General features: G+C 40.3%; 1 protein-coding gene across 8 annotated transcripts in view; it reads right to left on the bottom strand.

The window, feature by feature from the left end:
* Nucleotides 1-18,245, bottom strand: part of LOC128691432 (mitochondrial tRNA methylthiotransferase CDK5RAP1) — a 249,894-nt gene that overhangs the window by 140,879 nt on the left and 90,770 nt on the right. The window contains exon 4 of one of the 8 annotated variants that reach the window (XM_070091688.1): nt 10,506-10,668. The exons of the other annotated variants lie outside the window; for them this stretch is intronic. Within the exon in view, the coding sequence (XP_069947789.1) occupies nt 10,644-10,668 (25 nt within the window). The 3' untranslated portion in view covers nt 10,506-10,643. Of the gene's footprint in view, nt 1-10,505; nt 10,669-18,245 lie in introns of those variants that run through there. 8 annotated transcript variants of the gene reach the window in all.

Here is an 18,245-nt window from a genome sequence, read left to right as displayed (position 1 = left end):
GCTGTTGCTGCACCACAGTCAGCTGTTGCTGTACCACGGTCAGCTGTTACTGCACTACGGTCAGCTGTCGCTGCACCACGGTCACCTGTTGCTGCACCAGTCAGCTGTTGCTGAACCACGGTCAGCTGCTGTTGCACCACGGTCAGCTGCTGCTGCACCACAGTCAGGTCCTGCTACACCACCGTCATCTGTTGCTGCACCATGGTCAGCTGCTGCTGCACCAAAGTCAGCTGTTGCTGCACCACGGTCAGCTGATGCTGCACCATGGTCAGCGTTCCTAGTGGCATTAGAAGAAGAAGGGAAGTAACCCCGGAAAAGGACGTGCTACCTAAAGTCCTAATGGAAGGGGATTCCCCTTCTAAACATTAACAACGTCCATACTCTCCCCTCCTTCCATCCCATCAATCATCACCAGATCTTCAATAAAGGTAAGTGTCAGTTTGTGTGTATTAAAATTAATATTTCATGTGGTAAATTTTTTTTTTTTTTCATACTTTGTTGTGTCTTGCACGTATTAATTTGATTTCCATTATTTCTTATGGGGAAAATGAATTCTCCTTACGATAATTTCAGCATACGATGAGCTCTCAGGAACGGATTATTATCGTAAGGTGAGGGTCCACTGTATATACAAAAAAGCTTTGCAAGTGCTGTCACCAATCATTGCAACACTCTTTAACAAATCCATCAAATCCTCTACCTTCCCCACAGTTCTCAAAATAGCAAGGGTCACCCCGATACATAAAGGAGATCAAACAGACTTAAATAACTATAGGCCAATATCCAACTTACACCCTCTCTCTAAAAGCTTTGAAAAATTAATTCATAAGCAAATCTATTCCTACCTCATCTCCCACAACATACTCAAGCCCTGTCAGTTTGGGTTCAGGCCCAATAAAAATACGAATGATGCTATTATACACATGCTAGAACAAATATACACTGCACTAGAGAAAAAAGAAGTCCCATGGGGATCTTCATTGATTTACATAAAGCTTTTGATACAGTTGACCATGATTTGCTGCTCATAAAATTGTCACACTATGGTATAAGAGGGCACTCCCTCAACTACCTAAAGTCATACCTTAGCAACAGAAGCCAATATGTGCACACTGTTATGGGGCTATAGGACCCAACATGTATTTATAAGTAACAGTTACTCTGGAATACCTAATTATATTGAACTGATGGGGACTTTGCTCTAAATGTCATAAGGGCTGATCACTCTTATGACTGAGAGGCAGCTGGGTCAAGCCTTTTTTCTCAATATAATAGGTTATACTATAGACACACACACACAATTTAAATAAGTAGTTTATGAAGTTGTATTTCTTTTTGTAACAGTAAAATAAGGTATAGTAGAATTGTGGTAACAAGAGAACTGTGCTTGGCAACAGTCTTTTGTTTTGGTGGGAGGAGTTTAGCTAGGCTCCTCCCTCTCCCCTTGTCTCTCTCTCTCTCTCTCTCTCTTCTCTTGTTGACATGGAGGTGGCAGGATCTCTGGGTCCTTCTTTCTATGGACATCAAAATGGTATAAAATACCGACAGGTTGGTAGGTAAGACACATAGGTTGCCTATGTGTCTTACCTACCAACCTGTAGGTATTTTATACCATTTTGATGTCCATCTTGTCAGACACTGCAACACATGGCCTCTTGGTACAGAAAACACCTTGGACAACCCTTTCAAGTGAGAACTGTTGGATCTGAGAGGGACCTGACCTCTCAGTGGCTACATTCTCACTACTACTACTACTCTGCACCTCTCCTTCTGACAGTATTTAAGTCTCCGCACTGTCGCTTGATCTTCAGATAGTTCCTGACTATGGAACTGAACTTCTCCAGGCTGAGGGACTGACAACCTCAAATTCTACGACTTCAAGGGTGATGGACTGATTACATCGTCTTCACATCTCTACTGTTCCTGCCTACTTTCTGTATTCGACTGAAGAAGCCTACTGTGTAGGCAAAACGTTTCGGAATAAAGTTGCCTAACTGTTGCCTATGTGTCTTACCTACCTTCTTTCTATCTTTTGGGGCATTATGTGTGCTCCAGGGGTGAGTTTTTATAACTTAAGTTGTGGCCACCATACCCAGGGTGACTAAAGTGTGTCAAAACACTGGTTAGCCCAGAGTTAGTCAAGAAGAGAGGACAAAATTGTTGAGATACACCATGTGGAGAACAGCTATGGAGTGTGTAGATCTTTGTTTTGAAAATGTGAGGCTGTAATTGTATATTCTGTACATATCTATTGAGAATACAGTTATATTTTTATAGTAGTAGTTTACATAACCTGTGAAGAGGGCTGGTGAGAGGATATCAGACACTCAAGATGATCAGCCATGATGTAAGTATTACCCCTAGACAGATAAGGCCATTAAGTAAAAAGTTACCCCACACTAGAACATGTAGTGAGAACCTTACTATCAAAGTAATAAGGGACAAACCAACGTAACATGGGAGCTTGACCGGGAGAGCTATTTGACTGCTAAAATAACTCAAAACATTCTTTGAACTATATGTACTGGTATGGGGTAATAACAGTTGCATGTTTCTGGTAGAAGATTTACCAAGGTGGTGTCAGTGGAAGTGTTGTTTTCATATATTAGGTTACAGGTTGTTTTTCTCCTAAGGTGGGAGAAAGGTTGAGTAACACATTTTTGTTATGGTTATGGTAAGTGCTATGTGCATAGTTTACATTCAATTTGTGTTATTTTATGTGCCTGTGGGAAAACTTTGTCCACTGATACTGTAAGAGGGAAGCAAGTGTTTAAAGATAAAAACTATGTCAGAAGATGAGTCTTTAAACTTTTTAGGCTTCAGGGAAGAAGGTAATAATTCATCAGTAAACATGCCTGTTAACAGTGAACATGAGGGATCACCTATTCCAGGTGATATGGAAATGGAGAGAATGAGACTTAAATTAGCAGTACTAGAGGCTGAAATGAAATTAATGAAAGCTAAGGAGGAAGAACGTCAAAGGTTAGGAGGTTCAGAACAAGAGCCTGAGCAGTACTTTAACATAACTAAAGCTGCAAATTTTGTCCCTAAGTTTACAGAGAGTGACCCAGATAGATATTTTTCTTTTTTTGAGAAGACTGCTCTGGAGCAAGGATGGCCCAAACAGAAGTGGGCTACCCTAGTTTGCACACAACTTGTGGGTAAAGGATTCCAGAGAGTAGAGACTCTGGAGGGGCAAAATTTTTCTAATTATGATAAAATTAAAGAGGAAATATTGCTTGCCTACCAAATGATACCTGAGAAATATAGACATAAGTTCAGAAATAAAAAATTTCGGGATGGGCAGACCTTAACTGAGTTTGGGAATGAGAAACTGTTCCTTTTTAAGAAATGGGTTTGTTCTAAAGGAGTTAATAAAGACTATAACAAATTAGTAGATCTGATGGTTCATGAGGAATTGTACAATACAATCCCTGTTGACCTCAGAGAATATTTGGAGGACAAAAACCCAGATAATCTTTCAGAAGCACTGGATCTAGGTGACCGATTCTTGGCTCGCAGGGAATTGGTAAGTAAAAACAGTCATGCTGCTTCTGAAAATTTTCCCACTCATTCTAAACCTTATTCCAAGTCCTATGGTCATAAAGGTAAGTGGGACAAGAATTTTCAGGGACAAATGAAGGCTGAGGTGCCCTCTAAAATAGAAGGAAAAGGTAAGTCAGCTGGAGTTCAAAGTTTACCTAGACAATCAGATAATGTTTCAGGTCCTCGAGTAAACAGTACCAGTCCTACACCAAATGGTAAAAATACCTTTAAGAGTTATGCCTGTTACTACTGTAACAAAACTGGACACACACAAAAGTTTTGCTGGTCAAGGCGGCGAGATCAGGAAAGGGAGGAACCACCCCAGAGGACTCTAACTGCAGAGATACATCCAGTTGCCTGCATTAGGTCTTCAAGGCAAGGTGAGGAGGAACCTTTGGATCTAGACCCCAGGATGTGTATATTTTCTAGTAGGTCCGCAGTTGGTTTGCAAAAGGATGTAGGCAGAGTTGGAAACATATTGTCCTTGAGAGATGGATGTAGCACCTACTCTTTGTTACGTGCTGGAGTGCTGCCAGTGTCTAAGGATACCTATACTGGGGTAGATATATTGTTGAAGGGTATTACGGGTTCAACCATAAGGACACCTGTACACAAATTATGGGTAGAATCTGCATACCAAGTTGGTTATCTCCCTGTAGGTATCTCAGATGAAATTCCCTTCAAAGGGGTCGACCTCTTATTAGGGAATAATGTTATGGGCCTGTTAGACAGTGAGGAACAACTAGTTTGGGGGAAACCAAGTCCCAAATGTTGGGAGGAAATGGCTAGGAAAACCCTGCCAGACCTTCTCCCTGATGGTTCCACCATGAGAAGTATGGCTCATGATCATGCTACCAACAGTCTTCATGATATTTCTCATGAGGATGGTGAGGGCTTAAGTTTGGTAACTCTGCTTTCTGATGTTGAACTGCAGTCAACTGAAGAAAAGGATGTTCCAGCCAGAGCTGAGCATGATTGGAGAATGGATCAGTTAAATAGTGCGAGAGGGGCTGCACCTACTAGGGTGCAATTAATTTCTGTGCAGAAAAATGTCGCTGTTGCTGAGGAAGAGATTTTACAGTTAAATAAGTGTTTTCATTTCAGGGAGGAAACTCTTACATAGAATTCACCTCTGTTTGCAGTATTGATGGAAGGAGAACAAGAGTTTTGTCCCCAGATGGTGATGTCCAAGGTTTCCAGGCATTTCTTCTGGTCTCAGCTGTGGGAGACTGTCAGAGAGTATATCGAGACCTATCATGTCTCTCAATTTATAGGGAAACTTAGCCAAAGTATTAAACCTGTTCCCCTTCAGTCTATTTCAGAACCAGGTGAACCCTTCAGCAAGCTGGTAGTAGATGTACAGTACTTTGTCCAGTCCCAAGGACCAAACTGGGAAATGATTATTTACTCACAATTATTTGCTCCACTACCAGGTACCTGGAAGCAGTCCCTCTGCATAAGATAACAGCTCGTGTAGTCTTAAGGGTTTTGATGAAGTTCTTTTTTCATGTTGGTTTTCCTCAAGCAATGCAAAAAGACCAAGGGCCTAACTTTACCTTAAAGTCTTTTAGAAATTTTTTGAAGGGATTAAAAGTAGAGCCTCAGTGTTCAACTGTGTATCACTCTCCATCTCAAGGGGAAATAAAGAAATTACATCAAACCCTCAAAACAATGATGCAAGCCTATGGTATAGACAATACTAACAACTGGGATGAGAGGATCCCTTTCTTTGTATTTGCTGAGTGGGGAAGCACTCTGGAATCTCTGAGCTATTGGCTTGGGGAGGATGGTGATGCTCCCCCCTCGGAGCTTTTTCTCAGTTTCAGACGCTGTTTGGCTCGTTTGAGGTGGATGGTACCAGTGAACGTGCCCATCAACCAGACCAGGATGATGATGTGGGACCATAATGTGGACCATGATACTCTGGAGGCTGGAGAGGAAGTGCTGATACTGGAGCCAATTCATGTGAAAATCTGTATGGAAAGTTGCTGTGAGCTGAACATGTTGTGGGGGAAGTTCCCAGGGGTTAGATATAAAACCCACACCCCCAAGCAAGAAAAGAATGAGTATAATGTACACAGTAGCCGGTCAAAGGGTTTGAAGTTATGTCAAAAATTCAGAGAGACCAATGTTTTAATGGAATGTAAAGGGCTGCAAAACAATAATCTGTTTGAAATACCAAAAGTGTATTTAAGAAATAACATGTGTGTAAAAGATTTTGGGAAATGCATGCTTGGTTTTAATGAGAAAAATGTTGGAGAGTTGGCTCAGTCACCTTGGAACTTTATAAAAGTTTGGGATGTCAGTAATGGGGAAAAGTTGAACTCCATGAAGAAATTGTTAAGGAAGCTGAGCCAATTCAACAATTTTTGTGTGGGAAAAATCTGTATGAAAAATTTGGATGTAGAGGAAGAAGTGAAATTCTTCCACCACCAAGTTGTAGTGCTTAGTGAGAGTCAGTGGGCATTCCCATGCTTCATGGTTCCCAAATTAGATGGCACACTGGGCATAAACACTGACTACCACAAAGTACATTTAACAACTAAGGTTTACAGGATTAGAAAGATTGATACTGATGCAGTAAGAGATGCAAACATTTTAAATAAACTAAAACATGGGGCAGGAAGATGTGATTTCCATGGCCTGTGTTCCAGTACCATTTTAATGTGTGTAATGCAAATTGTGTTCATTGTGTGCTTAAAATTTGTGTGTGAGATGGAACGTGATGGTATTTGTGTAAACTTGATGTATCCAACCAGGGTGCAAAGAGATGTCTTTGGTGTTTGTTGTTGCACTGCAAGAGGTTGCAGAACTGTTACTATCTATGAACAACCTTCTAAGTTTAAATGTCAACATTTTACCACAGGAAAGAAAATTTTCATATTGGGGCTGGCTATTCAGCATTTGTATATGCCTCAAGATCTCTTCATCCTGTTCCTGTGCATAGTGACTAAAATCAGACTCTTAAAATGGGCTTTGTTCCTACAGCCTTTTAATTTGGAAGTCAAATATATAAAAGGCTCAGAGAATGTGGTTGCTGATGCTCTCTCTAGATGTTTCATGTAGATGCATGGTGCATACTTTGTACATAGTGTTTGTCTTGTGCTGACCTTGTTGTTTTTGCAGTGGTGAACTCTCGGCGAGCCTGAGTACTCTCTACCAGCCATCTGACTGTGAAGGAGTCGAGTCGGAGCCAAAAGTGTGACGAGGGTCAGTGTGTACGTAAATGTGAGTTTAGGCAGTGGTTGACAACCTTCGGTAACATGAGACGTTCAGGAAGGTATGTGATATTGTGTCTTGGTGTGCTCTATATACAAAACGGCCTGACGATTGCCTTTGTGGTCTCTTGGACCCCTCCATGTTCTATGTCAGCCTCCTCTTCATAAGTTTGGAGGATCTGTGTGGAGTGGGACCTCGGAAGATGGGCAAGTGCCTGACCATGTTAAGGATCCTGAGTGTTGACTGGAAGTCTCACTGTTTGGTTCGGCCACCAAGTGAGAGACACCTTGACATGTTTTGTGAAGTTTCCTGCCTGGTGTACACCTGACTGCTTTGGGTTTGGCTCTACTCTCGTCTCCTGATCGGGAAGATGCCACCCTGGAGTACCAGTTGCTTGCTACATTACTGCAGCAGAGGCACAGGCCTGTTGGTGCGGGCTTTCACAGTGGACATTGTGTGCAATTCTTGCATTGTAATGTGTATTGTTTTTAAAAGCCACTAAAATTGTAAATAGTTACACCCTTGAGTATATGGGTATGGTTAAAATCCTTTTCTAAAATATTCTGCGATCTGTTGTAAATAACAGTAAAGTGCAGAGTAGTTATGGTGCTGGGAAATATGTAACATTTCTAGTAGTCTTGCTTACCGCCTTCAGACTTAAGCAATATACTTTTTACTAGCCGTATCCTGAGGGACACGGCTAGCTTTTGTGAGACTTCGTCTGGAGGTGGGGGTGTTATGGGGCTATAGGACCCAACATGTATTTATAAGTAACAGTTACTCTGGAATACCTAATTATGTTGAACTGACGGGGACTTTGCTCTAAATGTCATAAGGGCTGATCACTCTTATGACTGAGAGGCAGCTGGGTCAAGCCTTTTTTCTCAATATAATAGGCAGGTGAAATTGCTGACCTAGAAAATGTACAGAGAACCTTCACGGCGCGCATAACGGAGATAAAACACCTCAATTACTGGGAGCGTTTGAGGTTCCTGAACCTGTATTCCCTGGAACGCAGGCGGGAGAGATACATGATTATATACACCTGGAAAATCCTAGAGGGATTAGTACCGAACTTGCACACGAAAATCACTCACTACGAAAGCAAAAGACTTGGCAGACGATGCAACATCCCCCCAGTGAAAAGCAGGGGTGTCACTAGCACGTTAAGAGACCATACAATAAGTGTCAGGGGCCCAAGACTGTTCAACTGCCTCCCAGCATACATAAGGGGGATTACCAACAGACCCCTGGCAGTCTTCAAGCTGGCATTGGACAAGCACCTAAAGTCGGTTCCTGATCAGCCGGGCTGTGGCTCGTACGTTGGTTTGCGTGCAGCCAGCAGTAACAGCCTGGATGATCAGGCTCTGAACCACCAGGAGGCCTGGTCACAGACCGGGCCGCGGGGGCGTTGACCCCCGGAACTCTCTCCAGGTAAACTCCAGGTAATACACACACACACACACAATTTAAATAAGTAGTTTATGAAGTTGTATTTCTTTTTGTAACAGTAAAATAAGGTATAGTAGAATTGTGGTAACAAGAGAACTGTGCTTGGCAACAGTCTTTTGTTTTGGTGGGAGGAGTTTAGCTAGGCTCCTCCCTCTCCCCTTGTCTCTCTCTCTCTCTCTTCTCTTGTTGACATGGAGGTGGCAGGATCTCTGGGTCCTTCTTTCTATCTTTTGGGGCATTATGTGTGCTCCAGGGGTGAGTTTTTATAACTTAAGTTGTGGCCACCATACCCAGGGTGACTAAAGTGTGTCAAAACACTGGTTAGCCCAGAGTTAGTCAAGAAGAGAGGACAAAATTGTAGAGATACACCATGTGGAGAACAGCTATGGAGTGTGTAGATCTTTGTTTTGAAAATGTGAGGCTGTAACTGTATATTCTGTACATATCTATTGAGAATACAGTTATATTTTTATAGTAGTAGTTTACATAACCTGTGAAGAGGGCTGGTGAGAGGATATCAGACACTCAAGATGATCAGCCATGATGTAAGTATTACCCCTAGACAGATAAGGCCATTAAGTAAAAAGCTACCCCACACTAGAACATGTAGTGAGAACCTTACTATCAAAGTAATAAGGGACAAACCAACGTAACACACACAAATGGAGCAAACTCTTCCACACAGCCAATTACAGTTGGTGTCCCACAGGGAAGTGTCGTTAGACCTCTTCTCTTTCTCATTTACATAAATGACCTACCAAATGCATTGCAACTACTCAAACCCACACTATTTGCAGATGACACTACATATGTCTTCTCTCAACCAAGCCCAGTCATCCTATCCAATACTGTAAATACCGAATTACAGAAAATATCTACCTGGATGATAATTAACAAACTTACTCTCAATATTGACAAAACTTATTTCATACAGTTTGGCAACAGAACTACAAATGTCCCTCTTAACATAATGATAAACGGATGACCTATCACAAAGCTCACAGAGGGAAAGTTCTTAGGAATCCACCTTGATAATAGACTCAAATTTCAAACACATATACAACACATTTCCAAGAAAATCTCCAAGACCGTAGGCATACTATCAAAGATATGGTACCATGTTCCACAGCCAGCCCTCCTGGCCCTATATCACTCACTCATTTACCCCTATCTCACCTATGGAATTTGTGCATGGGGCTCAACAACAATAAACCATCTCAGACCATTAATTACCCAACAAAAGGCTGCAGTCAGAATAATGATAAATTCCCACTACAGGCAGCATACTCCACCAATATTCAAAACTCTAAACTTACTCACCGTACAAAACATCCATACTTATTATTGTACCTACTACATACATAGAACACTTAACTCAGATATATACCCTCCCCTCAAACTTTTCTTTACCAACCTCAACAGAACACATGACCATAACACAAGGCACAGATCACTCCTTGATGTTCCTCGTGTCCATCTCACACTATGTAAAAACGCAATGCACATAAAAGGCCCAAAAATCTGGAATTCATTACCTGTGAATATAAAAGAAACACTGTCCGTTTATCAGTTCAAGATTCTTCTTAAAAATCACTTACTCACAACTAAATAAATACTGATTAACTGTATCTCATAAATATATAACCTGTGACCCTATCAAATTATGTTTTTTGTAATTACATTACCTAATAGAATAGTCCATTCTCTTGAATGCTCAGTAACTCATCAAATGACCATATGACCTGTTTCTGCACTACAGATCATTGATTTTATTCGATTTGACCGGATTATATTATAAATTGTGCTACAAATTTGTACAAATATAAAGCTTATTTGAAATAATAATTTGTACTTCATTTTGTAATTTTTTACTGTATTTTTTACCACTGAATATATCATTGCTTAGTTAATCTTAAGTTAATATAAAGTCTTCCCACAATGCTCTACACACAAGGGGCTTTTGGCATGTACATTCAACCACTGTATATCATTTGTACAGCTATGTATCATGTCCAAATAATAAATAAATAAAAATAAATAGTGCTCATATTGATCTCACAGGCCATAAAAGTTACTTGAAAAAAAATTATAAAATAATAGAAAAAAGTACCAAAAAATCAAAATAAACGAATACCTGGTGACCGGTAGTTGGCGATGTTGCCATATGTCGGTCATTTTCTGTCAACTTCACACCTCCATATCTCGGTAAGTATTAATGGTAAAAATTTTTTGCTTAGCCTATAATGTTTAGAAAAAAAAAACTCCACCTTTTCATAAGAAAAAAATATTTTATTTTTTCAAATTTTTTCCGACCCTAAGAACAGGTTTGGGAGAAGGCCTGCCAACCCTGAAAGAGTTAAGTGTATTCTAACCTAACCACTCTGTAATCTAGCAAACTCACTAATCCAGCACACTATAGGTCCCAATTATGCCAGATTAGTGATGGCCGGCCTGTAGTATCAACAGTAGTAGTGACGAAGACGGCGGTGGCGGCGATGGCAGTGGCAGCAGCAGCAGCAACCACAGCAGCAGCAGCAGCAACCACAGCAGCATCAGCAGCAATAGTAGTAATAGTGATAGTAACAGTATCAGTAATAGTAGTAGTAATAGTAACAGTAATACTAGTAGTAGTAGTAGTGATAGTAGTAGCAACAGTAATAGTAATAGTAGTAGTAACAGTGGCAGTAATAGTAGTAGTAGTAATAGTATGAGTAGTGATAGTAGTAGTAACAGTAGTGTTTTCTAAAGATAATTGTGTCAATAAGGCTTTGGAAACTTCTTATTTTATTTGTGATAATCGTGGTTACACAGGCAGTGTGTTAATGATGCCCTGACCCAGGAGGGCCATGCCCAGCAAGGGAGAAAGGAGTAGGCCTGTTGACTGAGTGAGCTTGGCTGCCAGAGAGAGAGAGAGAGAGAGAGGCAGGTGTGGGCAGGCTGGCATGCCCACTGGCTTGCCCTCTGGTGAAAACTATGGGAACTAGGCATGTAGGCTTACAGTCTACATTTCACACAGCTGGCAGACTGCATAGGCTGTCTACATTCGCTCGACCACAACCACTATGGTTGTCCCTGACCATGACTGGCTGCAAAAAAAAAACTCGGTCTCTCTCTTGCAGGAACAGGGCACAGAACATATAATACAAACATTTTTTTTTTTTTTTTTCAACAAGTCGGTCGTCTCCCACCGAGGCAGGGTGACCCAAAAAAGAAAGAAAATCCCCAAAAAGAAAATACTTTCATCATCATTCAACACTTTCACCACACTCACACATTATCACTGCTTTTGCAGAGGTGCTCAGAATACAACAGCTTAGAAGCATATACGTATAAAGATACACAACATATCCCTCCAAACTGCCAATATCCCAAACCCCTCCTTTAAAGTGCAGGCATTGTACTTCCCACTTCCAGGACTCAAGTCCGACTATATGAAAATAACCGGTTTCCCTGAATCCCTTCACTAAATATTACCCTGCTCACACTCCAACAGATCATCAGGTCCCAAGTATCATTCGTCTCCATTCACTCCTATCTAACACGCTCATGCACGCTTGCTGGAAGTCCAAGCCCCTCGCCCACAAAACCTCCTTTACCCCCTCTTTCCAACCCTTTCGAGGACGACCCCTACCCCTCTTTCCTTCCCCTATAGATTTATATGCTTTCCATGTCATTCTACTTTGATCCATTCTCTCTAATTGACCAAACCACCTCAACAACCCCTCTTCTGCCCTCTGACTAATGCTTTTATTAACTCCACACCTTCTCCTAATTTCCACACTCCGAATTTTCTGCATAATATTTACACCACACATTGCCCTTAGACAGGACATCTCCACTGCCTCCAACCGTCTCCTCGCTGCTGCATTTACCACCCAAGCTTCACATCCATATAAGAGTGTTGGTACTACTATACTTACATACATTCCCTTCTTTGTCTCCATAGATAACGTTTTTTGACTCCACATATACCTCAACGCACCACTCACCTTTTTTCCCTCATCAATTCTATGATTAACCTCATCCTTCATAAATCCATCCGCCGACACGTCAACTCCCAAGTATCTGAAAACATTCACTTCTTCCATACTCCTCCTCCCCAATTTGATATCCAATTTTTCTTTATCTAAATCATTTGATACCCTCATCACCTTACTCTTTTCTATGTTCACTTTCAACTTTCTACCTTTACACACATTCTCAAACTCATCCACTAACCTTTGCAATTTTTCTTTAGAATCTCCCATAAGCACAGTATCATCAGCAAAAAGTAACTGTGTCAATTCCCATTTTGAATTTGATTCCCTATAATTTAATCCCACCCCTCTCCCGAACACCCTAGCATTTACTTCTTTTACAACCCCATCTATAAATATATTAAACAACCATGGTGACATTACACATCCCTGTCTAAGACCTACTTTTACCGGGAAGTATTCTCCCTCTCTTCTACACACCCTAACCTGAGCCTCACTATCCTCATAAAAGCTCTTTACAGCATTTAGTAACTTACCACCTATTCCATATACTTGCAACATCTGCCACATTGCTCCTCTATCCACTCTATCATATGCCTTTTCTAAATCCATAAATGCAATAAAAACTTCCCTACCTTTATCTAAATACTGTTCACATATATGCTTCAATGTAAATACTTGATCTACACATCCCCTACCCACTCTGAAGCCTCCTTGCTCGTCCGCAATTCTACATTCTGTCTTACCTCTAATTCTTTCAATTATAACCCTACCGTATACTTTTCCTGGTATACTCAGTAAACTTATTCCTCTATAATTTTTACAATCTCTTTTGTCCCCTTTCCCTTTATATAAAGGGACAATACATGCTCTCCGCCAATCCCTAGGTACCTTCCTGTCTTTCATACATTTATTAAACAAAAGTACCAACCACTCCAACACTATATCCCCCCCTGCTTTTAACATTTCTGTCATGATCCCATCAGTTCCAGCTGCTTTACCCCCTTTCATTCTACGTAATGCCTCACGTACCTCCACCACACTTACATTCTGCTCTTCTTCACTCCTAAAAGATGGTATACCTCCCTGGCCAGTGCATGAAATTACCGCCTCCCTTTCTTCCTTAACATTTAAAAGTTCCTCAAAATATTCTCGCCATCTACCTAATACTTCCCTCTCCCCATCTACTAACTCCCCTACTCTGTTTTTAACTGAAAAATCCATACTTTCCCTAGGCTTTCTTAACTTGTTTAACTCACTCCAAAATTTTTTCTTATTTTCATTAAAATTTCTTGACAGTGCCTCTCCCACTCTTTCATCTGCTCTCCTTTTGCACTCTCTCACCACTCTCTTCACCTTTCTTTTACTCTCCATATACTCTGCTCTTCTTATAACACTTCTGCTTTGTAAAAACCTCTCGTAAGCTACCTTTTTCTCTTTTATCACACCCTTTACTTCATCATTCCACCAATCACTCCTCTTTCCTCCTGCCCCCACCCTCCTATAACCACAAACTTCTGCCCCACATTCTAATACTGCATTTTTAAAACTATTCCAACCCTCTTCAACCCCCCCACTACTCATCTTTGCACTAGCCCACCTTTCTGCCAATAGTCGCTTATATCTTATATATATATACATATATATATATATATATATATATATGTATATGTATATATATTATATATATATATATATATATATATATATACATATATATATATATATATATATATATATATATATATATATATATATATATATATATATATATATATATATATATATATATATATATATATATATATATATATATATATATATATATATATATATATATATATATATATATATATATATATATATATATATATATATATATATATATATATATATATATATATATATATATATATATATATATATATATACACACACATACACACATATGTATGTGGACGTGGAAAAAAAAATCATCCTACAGGGAGGGAAAAAAAATGGATGTGCTAAAAAACATAGTGATCTAAGGCAATGAGTGTCAATGGGCATCACTGCCAGCCTTCCTGTGTTGTAACAGTAGCAGTAACAGTAATAGTAACAGTAGTAGTAACAGCAGTAGTAGTAATACTAGTAGTAACAGCAGTAGTAATAGTAGTAGTAACAGTAGTAGTAATTATTTATTTATTTTATGTCTTTGCAAACAGTACATTGAGATTTTGTATTTACAAAAGTAGGTTGCAATGCAAAGAGAGCCTCTAATATGCCTAGGCATTATGAGCCAACTTAACAGTATTGGCTTACAGACTACTTAACACTAAGGATTATATCATAGTTGTACAGTAGGATAGTAATTATTTCATAGTTGTAGAGTAGATTATTAATTATAAGTGAATCTAATTTGTATAAAACAAAAGATATTATTATTATTATTAACACACTGGCCGATTCCCACCAAGGCAGGGTGGCCCGAAAAAAAAAAACTTTCACCATCATTCACTCCATCACTGTCTTGCCAGAAGGGTGTTTTACACTATAGTTTTTAAACTGTAACATTAACACCCCTCCTTTAGAGTGCAGGCACTGTACTTCCCATCTCCAGGACTCAAGTCCGGCCTGCCAGTTTCCCTGAATCCCTTCATAAATGTTACTTTGCTCACACTCCAACAGCACATCAAGTATTAAAAACCATTTGTCTCCATTCACTCCTATCTAACACGCTCACTCACACATGCCCGCTGGAAGTCCAAGCCCCTCGCACACAAAACCTCCTTTACCCCTCCCTCCAACCTTTCCTAGGCCAACCCCTACCCCGCCTTCCTTCCGCTACAGACTGATACACTCTTGAAGTCATTCTGTTTCACTTCATTCTCTCTACATGTCCAAACCACCTCAACAACCCTTCCTCAGCCCTCTGGACAACAGTTTTGGAAATCCCGCACCTCCTCCTAACTTCCAAACTACGAATTCTCTGCATTATATTCACACCACACATTGCCCTCAGACATGACATCTCCACTGCCTCCAGCCTTCTCCTCGCTGCAACATTCATCACCCATGGTTCATACCCATATAAGAGTGTTGGTAAAACCATACTCTCATACATTCCCCTCTCTGCCTCCAAGGACAAAGTTCTTTGTCTCCACAGACTCCTAAGTGCACCGCTCACCCTTTTCCCCTTATCAATTCTATGATTCACCTCATCTTTCATAGATCCATCCACTGACACGTCCACTCGCAAATATCTGAATACATTCACCTCTTCCATACTCTCTCCCTCCAATCTGATATCCAATCTTTCATCACCTAATCTTTTTGTTATCCTCATAACCTTACTCTTTCCTGTATTCACTTTTAATTTTCTTCTTTTACATACCCTACCAAATTCATCCACCAACCTCTGCAACTTCTCTTCAGAATCTCTCAAGAGCACAGTGTCATCAACAAAGATATATTCATATATTCAAAAATGCTTTTGCGAAAACAATAATTCAATTATATTCCTGTCAACAATGGATAAAAGGTTCAAAGTTATTACTGAAGTTATGATGTGGGAGTACATAAGTGAGTATGTGTGTACTGAGTATTTAGCATTTAGTCTAGGGTGATTAAGTGGCTTTTGACAAGAGTCTAAAATTGATTTTCAGACTGGGTTACTTTAATATCTTCTAGTAATGAATTCCATATTTTGGGGCCCTTTATGTGCATAGAGTTTTTACACAGTGTGATATGGACACAAGGTATATTAAAAAGAGATCTGTGTCTTGTGTTGTGGTCATGTGTCCTGTTTAGGTTGGTTAGGAGAAGTTTGAGTGGAGGGTTTATATTTGCATGTATTGTTCTGTGTATGTAGTAGGCAAATGAATAAGTATGGATGTTCTTAATGGTGAGCAGATTCAGACTTTTGAAAATTGGTGGAGTATGCTGGCAGGAGAGGGAATTTGTTATCATTCTTACTGCTGCCTTTTGCTGGGTTATTAGGGGTTTTAGGTGATTGGATGTTCTTGATCCCCATGCACAAATTCCATATGTAAGATAAGGGTATATGAGAGAATGGTACAGTGCCAGGAGAGCTGATTGTGGAACGTAGTACCTTATCTTTGATAGTATGCCTACAGTCCTTGAGATTTTCTTGGTGATTTGTTGTATGTGTGTCTGGAACTTAAGGCTACTGTCAAGGTGGATACCTAGGAATTTTCCCTCTGTGAGTCTTGTGACTGATGATCCATTTAGCGTTATGTTAATTGGATCATTTGCAGCTTTGTTTCGAAACTGAATGAAATAGGCTTTATCAGTATTCAGGGTAAGTTTATTAGTCACCATCCAGTGAGTGACAGTCCCCTCACTTGCTCATACGAAATATCTCATAATATTCCATTCATTTTAGTGCTTGCAAGTGCTAAATAAGCTACGATGGCTTCAAAGCTCCTAGTGCCAGGCCTTTGGTAAAGAAGGTCAGAGATACAATTGAATTAAAGAAAAACATCATTGAACAATATTAAAGTGGCGTACATGTGGCCGAACTGGCCAGGATGTATAACAAACCCCATACAACCATAGCTTCCATCGTGGCCAAGAAAAAGAAAACCAAGTAAGCCGTTGTTGCAAAGGGGGTAAATATGCTGACAAAAATGAGATCACCAGTGCTCGAAGATATTGAGAAGTTATTATTGGTGTGGATAAATGAGAAACAATTAGCAGGAGATAGTCTTATGCAGTCGATTATTTGTGAAAAGGCTAGGCAGCTGCATGACGATCTCATAAAGAAATTGCCTGCAACGAGTACTGATATTTGTGAATTTAAGTCCAGCAAAGGCTGGTTTGAGAGATTTAAGAACCATAGTGGCATACACAGTGTGATAAGGCATGGCGAGGCTGCCAGTTTGGACAAAATTGCAGCTACAAAATTCTTAAGTGAATTCAAGGAATAAGTAGAGGCTGAAGGACTGAAACCTTAGCAAGCGTTCAAGTGTGACAAAACAGACCTCTTTGGAAGAAAATGCCAAAGAGGACCTACATTACTCAGGAGGAAAAAGGACTGCAAGGACACAAGCCTATGAAAGACAGGCTGATGCTCATGTTCTGTGCTAATGCTAGTTGGGATTTCAAAGTGGAGCCATTACTAGTGTACCATTCTGAAAATCCCAGTGTGTTCAGAAAAAACAATGTTATGAAGAGTAAATTGTGTGTGTTTTGGAAAGCTAATAATAAGGCGTGGGTCACGAGGGAAATTTTCGTCGAGTGGTTCAATGAAGTATTTTTGCCCTAGTGTGAAAAATTACCTCCTGGAAAAGAAATTGGATCTCAAGTGCTGCCTCCTGCTAATGGACAATACACCTGCTTATCCTCCAAACTTGGATGACCTAATTCTGGAGGAGTTTGGGTTCACCACAGTAAAGTTCTTGCCCCCTAGTACCACTCCTCCAGCCCATGGACCAGCAGGCCATTTCAAACTTTAAAACGGTCTACACCAAAGCAATGTTTCAAAGGTGCTTTAATGTGACCTCAGACATTCACTTGACCCTAAGAGAGTTTTGGAAAGATCACTTCAGTATCCTCCATTGCATAAGCCTTATAGGGAGTGACTACCAGTACTTTGAACTCTACTTGGAGAAAATTGTGGCCAGATTGTGTCCACAAGAGAGATTTTGAAGGGTTTGGGGCTGACCCTGATGAGCCTACGACAGTTGTGATATCTATTGTGGCATTGGGGAGTTCCATGGGGTTGGATGTGAGTTTGGAGGATGTGGAAGAGTTGGTGGAGGACCACAACAAAGAGCTAACCACTGAGGAGCTGCAAGAGCTTCAGCAGGAAGAGCAACAGACTGCAGCTCAGAATATTGCTGCAGAGGAGGAGGAAGAGAGCTGGAAGAAGTTGCCTTCTTCAGAAATTAAGGAGATTTTTGAAATGTGGGGTAAGATGGAAAGATTTATGGAGAAACATCACCCTGACGAGGCTCTTGCAAGCCATGTCGGCAACATGTACAGTGACAGTCTTGGCCCATTTTAGGGAAGTTTTAAAAAGACACCAGAAACAGAGCTCTCTGGACAAGT

The sequence above is a fragment of the Cherax quadricarinatus genome, chromosome 36 (genome assembly GCF_038502225.1).
Source record: "Cherax quadricarinatus isolate ZL_2023a chromosome 36, ASM3850222v1, whole genome shotgun sequence".
Taxonomy (NCBI): domain Eukaryota; kingdom Metazoa; phylum Arthropoda; class Malacostraca; order Decapoda; family Parastacidae; genus Cherax; species Cherax quadricarinatus.
This window is presented reverse-complemented; position numbering and strand designations above follow the sequence as displayed.